At 36.9% G+C, this 13,213-nt stretch overlaps 1 protein-coding gene across 2 annotated transcripts in view; it reads left to right on the forward strand.

Moving 5' to 3' along the window:
- Positions 1-964: 964 nt before the first annotated feature.
- Positions 965-13,213, forward strand: part of prkcbb (protein kinase C, beta b) — a 143,432-nt gene continuing 131,183 nt past the window's right edge. Inside the window, exons 1-2 of one of the 2 annotated variants that reach the window (XM_059558362.1) lie at positions 965-1,269; positions 2,215-2,246. In XM_059558362.1, the coding sequence (XP_059414345.1) occupies positions 1,100-1,269; positions 2,215-2,246 (202 nt within the window). In that variant the 5' untranslated portion in view covers positions 965-1,099. The remainder of the gene's footprint in view (positions 1,270-2,214; positions 2,247-13,213) is intronic. The other variant, XM_059558361.1, reaches the window with a different exon arrangement.

The raw sequence follows: 13,213 nt of genomic DNA on the forward strand, positions 1-13,213 counted from the left end.
CTGTAACTTTTTTATCATTAATGGGTTTTTTTTATCTTGAGGGTTTGTTCACAACATTGTACTACATATTAAGTAATGACAGATTTGCTTTAAGAGTCATTTTCATGCATATAGTCCAATTTAACCACATATCCAGGATTCTGATGAACAAAAATATATATGAATCAGCCGTTGAAAACCACATATTGTCTGTAGTGGTTCCATTCCTGTATAACACAATTATTCTTTCTTATTTTAACACATTTTATAATTTGATATATGTAAATAAATACAGGCTAATTAAATGTAGGAATGATTTTCTAATTATCTTGATATGGTCTAATCAGTCCTCAGTTATATGCAGTGCTTTAATTAAATGTTGAAGGTGCACTCGGTAATTTTTTATTTAACTGGCTCATATTCATCCCAATTTAACCAGTGGTTGTGAACTGACATCTATCAACATGAAGCTGATTTACTTTTTTTTTTTCTTTTCAAATTTAATCTTAGAAACATTTGTGTTCGTTCTGTACAGCTGGTCATGTGATGTCAACATGTTAGTGCCCATGAGGGGGCGACCGGCTCCATGCAGAATAAATCGCTTTTTCAAGACTTATGGCTGTAAATGATTCTAATAATATTTCTCTAAAGAGCTATGTCTTATAGTATGAAAAAAGTATTTAGAAAAAATAAAAATAAATACCGAGTGCACATTTAAGTTTCATCACTTAGAGTAGGTGTTCTAATTCTTGTACAGTATCAAAATGATTGACACTTTTCTTGTAGTATACATTTTCATGAGCCTCTCGTTTCATTACCTATTCATAAGTGTTTCCCATTGTCTCCTTCTCATTAGGCTGGTAAGGTTTTTCATTTAAATGTGAGAGAGGTTTGATAGAATCTCTATCAATTAGCTCCGCTTGCCAAATGTAAATACGTGGGAGGGTGGGAGGAGTCTTGTAACAGCGCGTCAGTGTGTGTGTGCGTGTACCGGTGCGTAAGGAGGGACGCAAAGCATCGCGCCAGAGTTCATCGCAGTCTGAAGCTTTGCATTACATGTTCGCACTCCGCACAACTCACTCCAGTGTACAGGCTCGCGCAAACTTTCCCCGTGTTGAGAATGGCAGAGCAATCGAACAGCGATGGAGAGGAGAGCAGCGCACCCATGAGGGGCTTCGCCCGACAAGGTGCCCTGAGACAGAAAAACGTTCACGAAGTTAAGAACCACAAGTTTATCGCTCGCTTCTTCAAGCAGCCTACTTTCTGCAGCCACTGCACGGACTTTATCTGGTAAGAGAGTTTGTGCGCTCTAGGTTAATTCCCTACTGAAGTGTATGGCAGGCTGGTTTAACATTCATTCATTAAAACTAAGTACTATTGTGTTGCTAGTTCTTATTTTTTTATTGCTAGGAAATAATCCAGTAGTAACTAGTAGCCGTCAAATTTATATGCAACTTTTTATTGAAATGCGTGTACATATTAAACAGATACTTTTAGAACTCATTCATTAGTTACTAATAACAAATCTGGCGCTTTATATCCCTTTTGCTATAACATTTTCTTTTTATTAATAGAGAGATGCTAGTATCCTTATATGTGGCACTAGTATATGTATTAAAATGTATTCTTGTACGTAATGACTTGCCAGGACTGCTCCTTTGCTGTTAATTTAAATGTCTTATTAATTAACTTTGAAACTTTTCTAGTAAAAATGCAATGGAAAATACACTTTTGTCTAATAAATGAATAATACAAAAAAATAGGCATAGTAAAATAAAAACAGATGATAGTTAATTTAAGGAATAAATGTTAAAATAGCTTTCCATAGTTACTGTTGGAGATCAAAGTGTGTAGCACAGTGCACTGTATCAAGACCTAATGTGCTGTCTATCTAGACAGCACTCATTTATGGGCATCATATGTAGACTCGGCTGACTCTAAACAAGCCTAGAATGGCCAAAATGCTTTTGGTAGGAGCTCACTTAGTTTCGAGCCACTGCTTCATTGATTTCCCAAAGTAAAGTATGTAAAGTACAAAGTAAAATTAAATGTAAAAATATGAATGAAAAATGTATTGCAAGACAATACAAGAGAATAAGACAGTACAAGAAATAAGAAATGAGTCATACTACATGAGGCAACAGCCAAACCACAAAGTGATGTAGTTCAAGTCTAAATGTTTAAAAACTATGGTTTCATATTTTTGTCAATGAACCCTTGTTTTTTTTCTTTCAGGGGTTTTGGGAAACAAGGATTTCAGTGTCAAGGTAGGAATTTATTCATTAAAGATTTTGAAAGATCTTGGAAAGTGTAAAGTGACTGTGGTTGTATTTGTAAATGTCTTGCAGCAACAGTAAATCCTTTTCAAGGACTATCAGTATTGTATATTTGACATGTCTCAGAGCTTTTTTGTTGTGATGGTGTTACTGTAGGACACCCTGACAGTGTTTAGAGTCTTGCATGAACTTATAAGTTCCATTCTGAAGGATGCCTTGAGTTTTCTAGAGGTTTCCACCAGTGTATTTTTCTTGAGAATCTCACAATGGTGCCTCAAGTATATTTAATTTTTATAGAGTAGATATTATGGTATTATACAAAACATCTTGACAGTAAAATGGAAAGTACTTAACAGAAGGTTTAATTACCCAGAAATTTAAACACTGGTAAAATATATGATCCTGCAGATATTCTTATTAGGCAATCTTCAATATCTACAGATCTCATTTAAATTAGATTTTCTAATCATTTTCACAACATAAATCTGATTCTACATGCTTACTTGTTCAGATTTGAAGCATGTGATATCCTCATTGCAGATGTTCATGCCTCCCATTTGTCTCATGAGTATAATTATCAAATTTCTGCATGACAGCTTTCACATTGGAGTATGAACACGTTAGGAATTTCTCATATGAAATCATGGTGAAAATACAAAGAGGCCATTCGGATAGCGTTTTTCAAACTCTTGCACGGGCAGTATGAATTGGAAGTGTGAAGTTTTGGCACATTTTCTAACATTGCAATTTGTACCTGTAGACCTGTGGCTAGCTGTGTTGTTCACTGTATGAGGCTAAATTACCCTGGAAAAGTCATTTTAATTCCTGCTTCACTCTTATGCACTAAAGGCACTGGATGTTCTTTAAGGTGACTGCAATTACAGGTCACGGTAGGTCAATGGCAGCCTCTGCGGTGCTGCACTTTTCATTTTTCACCGCAGTTTTCAGCTCTAGTTCTAATTACAGGTGCACAGTTGAGTGTATGATGACTTTACCCACTGCTCAATCTTTCTCCTCTCTCCCTCTGTTCCCAGTTTTTTTTTTCTTTCAGACATGCTCTTTATCTATTCACATCTTCTCTAAACCGGTTGAAACCCTCTATTGATTTGCAAGAGCAGCCCTGACTGTATCTGGAATACCGGACCCAATAGGAGCTGAGGGAGAAAGTTAATGTTTCTTCAAGGCAATGCTCAGACATGCTGAAACCTGAGGTTCTCTGCTGGAGAGCAAAGCTGTCTGTGCCTCCTGAAGATTATGCCTAGAAGAGTGAAGCTCTGTTAGAACAGTGTAGGAACTATACATCTTGTTCATGATTAGTTTATTGTAGTTTGTGCAGTTTCTTCTCCTCCTTTTGGTGTGTATTGTGAAAGAATATTGCACTAAAAGTTTATGGTATTTTTTGTCTTTTTTTTTAAATCTTGGCAGTCCCATTCACTTTAGTTGAATAGAAGAGAGCTTTGGGTGAACTGTTCCTTTAAGGGAGCTTTCATACCTAACTTGGTAGGGGTGTTTGTTTCAGAAACTGATGTCTGATTTTTTTTTTCCCCTTTGTTCAGTTTGTTTTGGCATATGTGAATATGACAGTTGCACTTAGATCTGCACCAAAACAATCATTTAGAGATTCCCGATGTGTTCATTTGTGCGGACCAAGCGGCATCATAATTCATAATGAGAAAAGCATGACCTGCATAAACACATATTTGATACACTTTGAAATGTTCTTTTGTGAAAGAGAACTGAACCAACATTGTAACTTAATTCCTTGTTTTGGAACATAGTAAAAGATCTATGGGTCTGAAAATGCCCTAAATAAAACTAGACTTTTGCTCATAGAGAATGAGCCTGAACAGCTGTGGCTGTCTAAAAGTAGTGCGTGAAATGTGACGACCCTGTAATTGTGTAAAGTTATGGTAGAAAAGCTATATTTATTTAGAAAAGTGAGGAATTTATTTATTGTAGACAATAAATTTTAGAACTTCTATCATTAATTATGAAACATTGGTTTAGTACACTTAAGTTTTTCAGTACATTTTTTTTAAAGATTTCGAAAAATTGACACTTAAGACTGGTTTTGTGATTGAATGGGGGGATATTGCGAAATCTCTGTGGCAAAATTTTCATCCAATTGCAGGGATTTCTTTTCTAATTTTACCCATGAAAAATGTCATTGCGTAGCCTACATCAAAGGAAATAATAAATTATTTTGCATTCATGACTTTTTAATGTAAAAGTGACTCCATCTGCTATTAAGCACAAATAACAAGCTGGTCACTCACTGGCCATTTTTGCGTGCATTCAAAAAAAGAAAAGAGACCGTGAGGAAGGTTTACATATTCCTATGGAATACAGGCAAGGCTGTGATCTGGTTCTTGCTTAATCATGTGGAAAACTGTGAGTAAATAATAAAAGAGGATTTCCTCTTGCTGTCAGCTTGATGGTGAGCCAGCTGCTTAGGAGAGCCTCTTTTGCCTCCTCAGTCTTAATTGCAAAATTACAAGTTAGAGGAAAGAGCTGGCAGATTGTTCTACATCTGGATGGAGCTTAGGAAGAGAAAGAGAGGAACAGACAGACGAAGAAGTGCGTACATAATGATAAGGGAGCAACATGGTCAGCAGAAGAAGTGAGAAATCAAAAAGTGTTAGAATTTTTTGTTGAATGACAATATTTAAGAGTGAAGGATTGAAGTCATCATTAATGTACACTCGGTCAGTCATTACTGCGATTGAATGTCTGTTTAACCAAAAAAGTAAATTGATATAAAATATTGGTTTTTGGTTTAAACTTTTATGTGAGAAGAAAGACAGTAGTGATATGTGTGATAAGTGATATGATACTATAGTGTTAGCGATTGACCAATCATAATCACTTACAGAGACTTACAGAAAGTCTCTTTAACAGCAGTTATCATTATTTGTACACCTAACACCTTTCAAAATCACCCTGATGATTTCACTTGTATGTCTCCAACCACTCACCTTCTGCCTAAATGCCTTTGGAAATCAAAGCAGACTGTGATTGCATTTATATATTTGTGATGCAGGGGGTGTCTCACACCTCGCTATGTTCCGTGGAAAGCCAGAACATAACCACATCTGAAGGTGTAGGTCTTTAAAGCCTCTATAAATAGCATAAGTGTTCCATGAAGCAGTGCTTAAATAAGTTGGGGGAGGGGTATGTGTGGGTGTTCAGGGAGATCAGTAGTTTATGAAAACGCATAGAAGAACCTCAATCATTAAAGAACATGGCATCAGTTCATATACGTCATCACCCTGTTCTTGCGAGAATAATTTATGTGTTTGCTCCATTTTAGCAGCTTTGGAATGGCATGTTTTAGACCGTAGCCTCATTTTGAGGGGAAAAATATAAATGATCAATGGCGACACAAGGCACTGCTGTGCTCTACTGTAGAGATGAGTGAAGCTGTGTGTATCAGCCACGAATAAGATTTTATTGCTGTGAGGTTTCTAAGAACAGTTAGTTTTTAGTAATTTACAATTGAAATATCAACTATATGAGACAAATTAGAAAATTGTTGACAATCAGTAAGAATACAGCTATATACAATCAATGTAGATAGCATATTTTAAGTTTTGGAAAAATTTGATGAGATATGTTTTTTTCTTATTAAAATGCTTGACCTTTAATTGCAGACTTTGATATCGTAGCAATTCTCAGTACAATTTGAAACACTGAGATCTTTTCTGAGACTCAAGAGGATGCACATTAGAGACTGTTGTTTTCCTTCAGGAGAAAAGTGTGAGAGGCAGACATCTCCAATTGCCCTCTGTGTGATCCCATTAAGTACATTTACATGCACTTTTTTAAAGTTTGATTTTAGTCAGAATAGATTTCAGAATAAAACTAAGTCAAGTGTCAATAAAAAAATTGAATAATAATAATTCATAATTTAAAAGTGTAATGTAAATAGTCCCACTGAAATTGCATTAGTCGTGTAGAAACCAGTGCAATTTACCACAATGTTGTACACTTGCAGAAGTGATTTGTGACCTATTTAATCCTCCAAATATTCAATGTCCACAGCACTATTTGAATATTCAAACTATATTTGTGTATTTAATCGTTCAGATATTTTATATTCTTAACAATATTCAGAGGCCTCATGACTCCTGGTGGATTGTTTTTCTGGATAAGGATTCATAAGAATTTTTCAGTGCAATTCACGTTTATTTGTACAGTGATTTTCATCAAACAAGTCATTGCAAAGCAGCTTCACAGAAAAGTTTCTATGTTACATTTAGGAGTAGTTTATCAGTTTGTCAATGTGATGCCCAAATGGCAGAAATGTATAGTAAAAATCATGCAGTTAGTTAATGACGTATTCAAACAAACGTTGAACAATATTAACAGTAGGGCTGTCAAAATAGCTGAAAAACAAATTTGAATTTTGTACTTAAATATTATCAAAATTCGAATTATATTCAAATTTAAAATGCATAGTTTCAGTTAGGGTGAAGAAAAGCTTTTGGCTTCTCTCCTGAGGCCACAAGATGGCGCATCGAGCAAAATATTACTAATGCACATTTATTCAACGCATAAGAAAACATGACTGTGGGGAAAAAATACCTAATATTTAAAATAATGTTTATAAACCAATTACAATGAATTAAGTTGCTTAAACAACTATAAACAAAACAGCGTCATGTATGCATGCATAGTTAAATACAAAGAGCGGAAAGCCAGTCACACAGAATAAATTGTTTTATTTAAAAACTTGATATGCAGTGGGATGGGGAACAAAAACCCACCATAAAGTCTCGAGATATTTTTTTAAAAAGTTGAACTTACATTAATTTTACATGGCTTTCTAAACATGTGGCTCTCTTGTGCGAGACGCGAGTCCAACGTGTCCCTCTAGAAAATGTGCGAAATATGCATTTTGTGTGAACGGCTTGGTTTCAGTTTTGATTTAAACAAGATCTTCTCCACATTGATGTTCTCTTTTTTTCTAGTGGCTTCAACTGGATAGGCTAACAAAAACCTTATAATGCAATGGCACTTACATCGTCATCGCATTTCGTGCACCACTAGTATACAATATCAAGTATACTGTGGCCATCTGCACACTGTCCGCATTGTCATTTATTTCAAGTGCGCATACGTGAGGTGAATGATGAAACCGAAGTGGTACTGCGTGTCGAGCTCGTCCGCCTTTGAAAGTTGTGTGGACGCGGTTGTGCGTGAGACGAGACGGAACAGAACACGGAATGTTAAATGCACACCTAAAATTGTGAAATTAGAATTTCGAATATTCGTCCAATTTAAATAAAAATCCACATTCTAATGCAAAAACATTGTTGGACAAGTTGGACAAATTTTCGAAATTCTAATTTTTTTTTGGGCAGCACTAATTAACAGCAATGATTATATGTTGCGATCAGAGTTTGGGAGACAAATGCGAAAAAGCTCTACCTCCTTTAGTGGACTTTGCTATCCTGGATACTACCAAAAGTCCAGAGTTTTGAGACCTTAAGGAGTGTGATGGATTGTAGCGTGATAGAAGACTGGTTAGGCATGCAGGAGCTAAACCATTTATGGCCTTATAAGTATTAATATTTTGTAACTGATACAGAAATTAATATGTAGCCAGTGTAGAGATTGTTACAAACTGGGGTAATATTATCATATTTTCTTGACCTGGTAAGGACTCTAGCAGCTGCATTTTGGACTACCTGTAGCTTGTTTATTGAAGATGCAGGACAACCACTTAGCAGTGCATGCATTACAATAGTCCAGTGTTGAGGTCATGAATGAATGAACTAGCTTTTCTGCATCAGAAACAGGTACCATGTTCAGTAGCTGGACAATGTTTCTAAGATGGAAGAATGCTGTTTTTGTAACGTGAATTTTTTTTTCAAAAGTTGCTGTCCAATATAACATCCAAGTTTTTAACCATAGATCAAGTAACGGTACATCTGTCTGTAGGCAAATTGTAATCTAAAAGATTCTGTATACTGTTTTTGGTCAAATATATAATATCTCAGTCTTATCCGAATTTAATAGGAGAAATTATTATTCAAATTAATGGTCATACAATCTTTTACATTTTTAACACACTCTTTTTAGCTTAGATAAGTTAGAAGTTTCATCTGTTTTTGTTGAAATGTATAGTTGAGTATCATCAGCATAACAATGGAAACTAACCCCAAATTTTCTGACAATAAAGGGGCAACATGTATATTGAAAATAGCAGCGGGCCTAAGACAGCTCCTTGTGGCACTCCAAACTTTACTGGCATTAGTTGACATGATTCCACGTTTAAGTAAACAAAGTGGTAACAGTCTGACAAGTAGGATCTAAGTTATCTTAGGATCTACCCTTAAATGCCCGTATAGTTTTGTAATCGAACGATGTATGTCATGATCTATAGTGATCTATATTGTCGAACACAGCACAAAGATCAAGTAAAACTAGTAATGAGATGCAGCCATGGACTGATGCATGAAGCAGGTCATTTGTAATTTTAACAAGTGCAGTTTCTGTGCAATGATGATGCCTGAAACATGACTGAAATTGTTCATAGATTTTTTTCAGGAAAGACTAAAGAACTTTTTATAAAATTTTAGACATAAGAAGATTTGAAAAGCGTTTATTATTTTTCCAGTTTACTAGGATCTAGTTGTGGTTTCTTAATGAGATGTTTCCTAACTATTTTAAAAATGTTTTAATTTTTACCCGAAAACATTATTCTGAGCTTTTTAGTTTCACTACATGAGTCCTGCTTAAGAATGCTTAATATGCTTCTGTTCACACATATTTTGGTTACACACTGGACTTACAACCACATTCAATAACCAAACTGACTCTCTTCAATTTTTAGGACACACACCTGCATTTTGAGAATCAACTCCGTCTTTGCTGGGTCCCTGATTGGAAGATAATAAATTACAGCAAAGGACTAATTGAAATTCATATCTGTTAGTAGATACAAGTCAATTTTTCTAGCCTCTGCCACTATCACAATGTGTTCTTTTATCATCAACTCAAATAGAAATTAAATTTAAATTAAAATTACATTTAAATGTATGCATTTAGCAGACGATTTTATCCAAAGCGACTTACAGTTCATTCGGGCTATCAATTTTTACCTATCATATAAATAGAAATAAAAAAATAATAATATTCCCCAGAAGTCTTATTGTAGCAGTGATCTAATTTCGTTTGAAATCCATTTGTGTTAAAAGTTTGATCTGAATAGTCAATGGGTTATTGGTGATGTTTCAACCAGCTAATGAATGTTGAGAGCCAATTACACATGGATAGAAGAGCCCGACAAGGGCCATCTGCTCAGCTTTTGAGACCTAATAAAAAGGTCTGCCGAGAGCCACATTGCAGGAAGAGAATATGTGAAATAATGCAATAAGGACGTTCAACTGCCTGTAAAAGGGCCTCCATGTTAAGCAAGTACAGTTGAAACTCAATTTAGTCCTGAATGCTGTTAGCCTCTCCCAGTGCTTTCAACAAGATTAGATCATGGCGGTGTTTTCCAAGCCACCCGAGGGAGGGGTTCCTGCTCTATTGACACTTCAAGATTGTTTACTGCAGAACAGGATCCTTTTGTTTAGAATAAACATGTCTGACCTTTGTGGCTCCAGTGACCCCAAAGACAAGATGCATGAGGCTTGATATTCTATTCTGCTGGACCTTATTCACTCTATCCCCTAAATTAAACCTTCAGTCTTTTCAATATTTATGCCATTGTCAGTTTTCAGTGTCGATGGCCTGAAAATACTCAAGCTAAATGAGATGGCTTTTGGAAGAGTTTTGACCTTCACCCCACGAGCCGGCAGTTCAGGTGCTCTTTTTTTGATGATAGCCAGCACTGAATTTGATGTGTGTCTGCCGGTTGAAGCGTCTGTTGGAAGTTGGAAAGAGGGTTAGGAAGACAGGAGAGGCAGCCACCAGCTGAGCATCTGAAACTGGCTGGCTGGAGGTCCTGTGGGGACCATCTTGTTTTAGTTGGCCTTACTTTTAAATGGGCAATAACAAGAGAGATCTCACTCCATCAGTGAGCTGCAGTTAGATAGACACTTCAAGGACTCATAGTGTTTAATGGTGCTTGCTAAGAGAAAGTGACGTTTAGCCAAGTATCATGTCCCATACTCTGAATTTGTGCTCTGCATTTAAAGGGACAATAAGTAACTTTTTAGGTATTTTATTATCTAAAATCAATATTTTTATTCATAAATATGCCCTCAATGGTGTACAAATACCTATGCCAATGTTTAAACTAATCCTCGTAAATGAAGAATTTATTATCTTTATATACATGGGACGGGTAGGTCGACGGAGGCTTCCATGTAGTTCCGCCATCTTGCAAAACTATAATAGCACAGAGGGACAAAAAGTACTAAGCCAACGCGTTTCCACAACGCATTTTCGGTCAGACCCAGAAACGCAGGTGCAGAGCAGTGAGAGGCGCTTGAAACTGCACCAGCAAGTTTAAAAGTCTGGATTGCATTCTTATTATGAACCATACATATGCCGCGCCACAGGAGAAGAAAACATCGTCGCCAAAACAAAGTGCTATTAGAAGACATCCTGTCAAAGCTTTTTGGTACATATCGCCTACCGTAGATGCAACGCGCATTTGAAAAAGCGATGCGCTGGAGAGCAAAATTAGTTTGAATGCAAAATACAATTTCACCACTACATGGGAGTAATTCCTACTTACAGTCCCTTTAAGTGAGTAGTACTGGTGCCCAGGGAGCAGGGGGGTTCGGTGCCTTGCCAAAGGGTCTCACCTCAGTCGTGGTATTGAGGGTGGAAGTGAACACTAGTAATTTACTCCCACCTGCAATCCCTGCCCAGACTTGAACCAGTGACCTTTAGGTTACAAGTCTGACTCTAACCATTAGGCCATGGCTTGCTAAGGCAACTAAATGATACTTCAAATCATGTGGCTTGTTGAGGAGAGGTGTGCTGTAACTTTTCTAAGCCATCCAACTTATATTTTTTACCCAGTGGACTATAAAAGGGTGGAAGTATCCCATAGAATTGAATTAAGAAGGGGCCTGTGGCATAGCTGAGAATTTCGTAATGACTCTTTTGACTTGGACCAGCAATCCTGGCGTATTGCTAGTGAATTTTATTTTTATTTTGTACTAAGATTCTTTTTTTATTTATACGTTGTATGTTAATTGCTCTTGGTCTTATTTTAGCAGTTTCTTCTAGCCTCTTATTCAGTGAGATTTTTATGTTATGCTGAATTCAACTGAAAGTTAACATCGTTTAAATGGGCAGAAGAAACTCACTCTGCTTTATATAGATGTGACAACATCATAGTAGGAGCGGTGTTAAGACTACTTTAGTTCATCATCTGTTTTTATGTAAACAGTCTCTGTTTTTTCCATCTTGGTCGCCCACATCTGTGAGAACTTAAGAGAAATTCAAGGGGATCTGTAAATCTGAGATCAACATTTACCTGCCATGTATGTCAACAACCTAGGCCTCCACTTAACTGTGCTAGTTCTTTGAGTGCGGGATCCTGTCACAAATCTATCAACATGTCAAATTCCTCCTTGTATCCCTGTGTTTGGGTCTCAGCGTTATCATGATGACTGACAATGATTCAAAGACCACAGTCTGAGAGTGCTGTCAGTACAGAGAACACAAGAGTGCAGCCCTTTCTCCAGAAAAAAACACCCCGAGCTGCGCTGTCCAAATATCATCCTTGCTGACAACTTCCACATACTAAGTAGTTCTGCCATGCTTTTAGACTGGGCATTTCTTCTTTCCAGTAGTCTACGTAGTTCACCCTAAAATAATAATTCTGTCATCTGTTGGGTTTTTTTAATGCCTTGTGAGTCATGACATTATCTAAAAAGCAGAGTGGCAATATTATCAAATAAAGGAAACCAAAATCCTTTTCAAGGGAGGTAATTTCACTTGGTGGTCATATTTGCAACGCCTCCTGACAGCTATTTCAGGCATGAAAGACCAACTCTGACAACAAAATCTGACATGAACTGTTTCATAATTGTTATTTCTCATGTTCAATGGCGTTAAAAAGCATGTATTTCAGGTTGCCCCTGCCAAGTCGCATATTATGCAGTCTGTTTTTATTGGAAACAGAGCCTAGGTAGTGATGCAATACCATTTCCAGTTTGGCTCTTTTATTTAGGAGGCGGGACTTCTGTTATATTGTACATAGCACTTTCTCCCATTCATAGTAATATGAATGAGCTGTCTTAGTCTATATACAGCCTTAGTATTTGCTAAACTTAAATGAAATTGCCAAAACATATACTGAAGCAGTTGAAAATAGAAAACGTGTGTTGTCCCTTAACAGTCTGTCAATTTGTCCTGGTTACAGGGTGATGCTGCTTATTCTAAAATTGGCTAAATATTCTGAGATTAATTGGACTGGCCAATACATCTGCTATATTACTGCTATTAGGGCTGGGACAACGCGTCGAGGTCATCGATGACGTCGACGCAAAAAATACGTCGACGCAAAATATGCACATCGATTCGTCGACCTGTTTTTATTTCTCTAAAAACGTTTGCAAAACGTTTACCTTATATGCGCTTAATATACGCGATGGCCGGATCAACATTCTGTCCAACGTTATATAACCAATCCAGGGGTTTTTCTGCATTGATCTTTTTTTTTGGCGGCTGTCAAAGCCTTATTTGATCGGTGAGTGACAGTGACAGGGTGCGTACGAGAGAGAGCCCCGGCTGCGCGCGCACTCACAGTCTTCAAACAACACGAGCGCTTCTTGTTCTCTCCCTCCCTTGTGCATATTAATCAAAATCATTAAACACGATAGAAAAAGGGCGAAACACCAAAGTTTCACGCGCGCTCGCGCACTCACTGTCTTCAAACTACACGAGCGCTTCTTGCTCTCTCCCTCCCTTGTGCATATTAACCAAAATCATTAGACACGATAGAAAAAGGGCGGAACGCCAAAGTTTCACGTGGAGCATTCTGAGAT

Source organism: Carassius carassius, chromosome 9 (genome assembly GCF_963082965.1).
Source record: "Carassius carassius chromosome 9, fCarCar2.1, whole genome shotgun sequence".
NCBI lineage: Eukaryota > Metazoa > Chordata > Actinopteri > Cypriniformes > Cyprinidae > Carassius > Carassius carassius.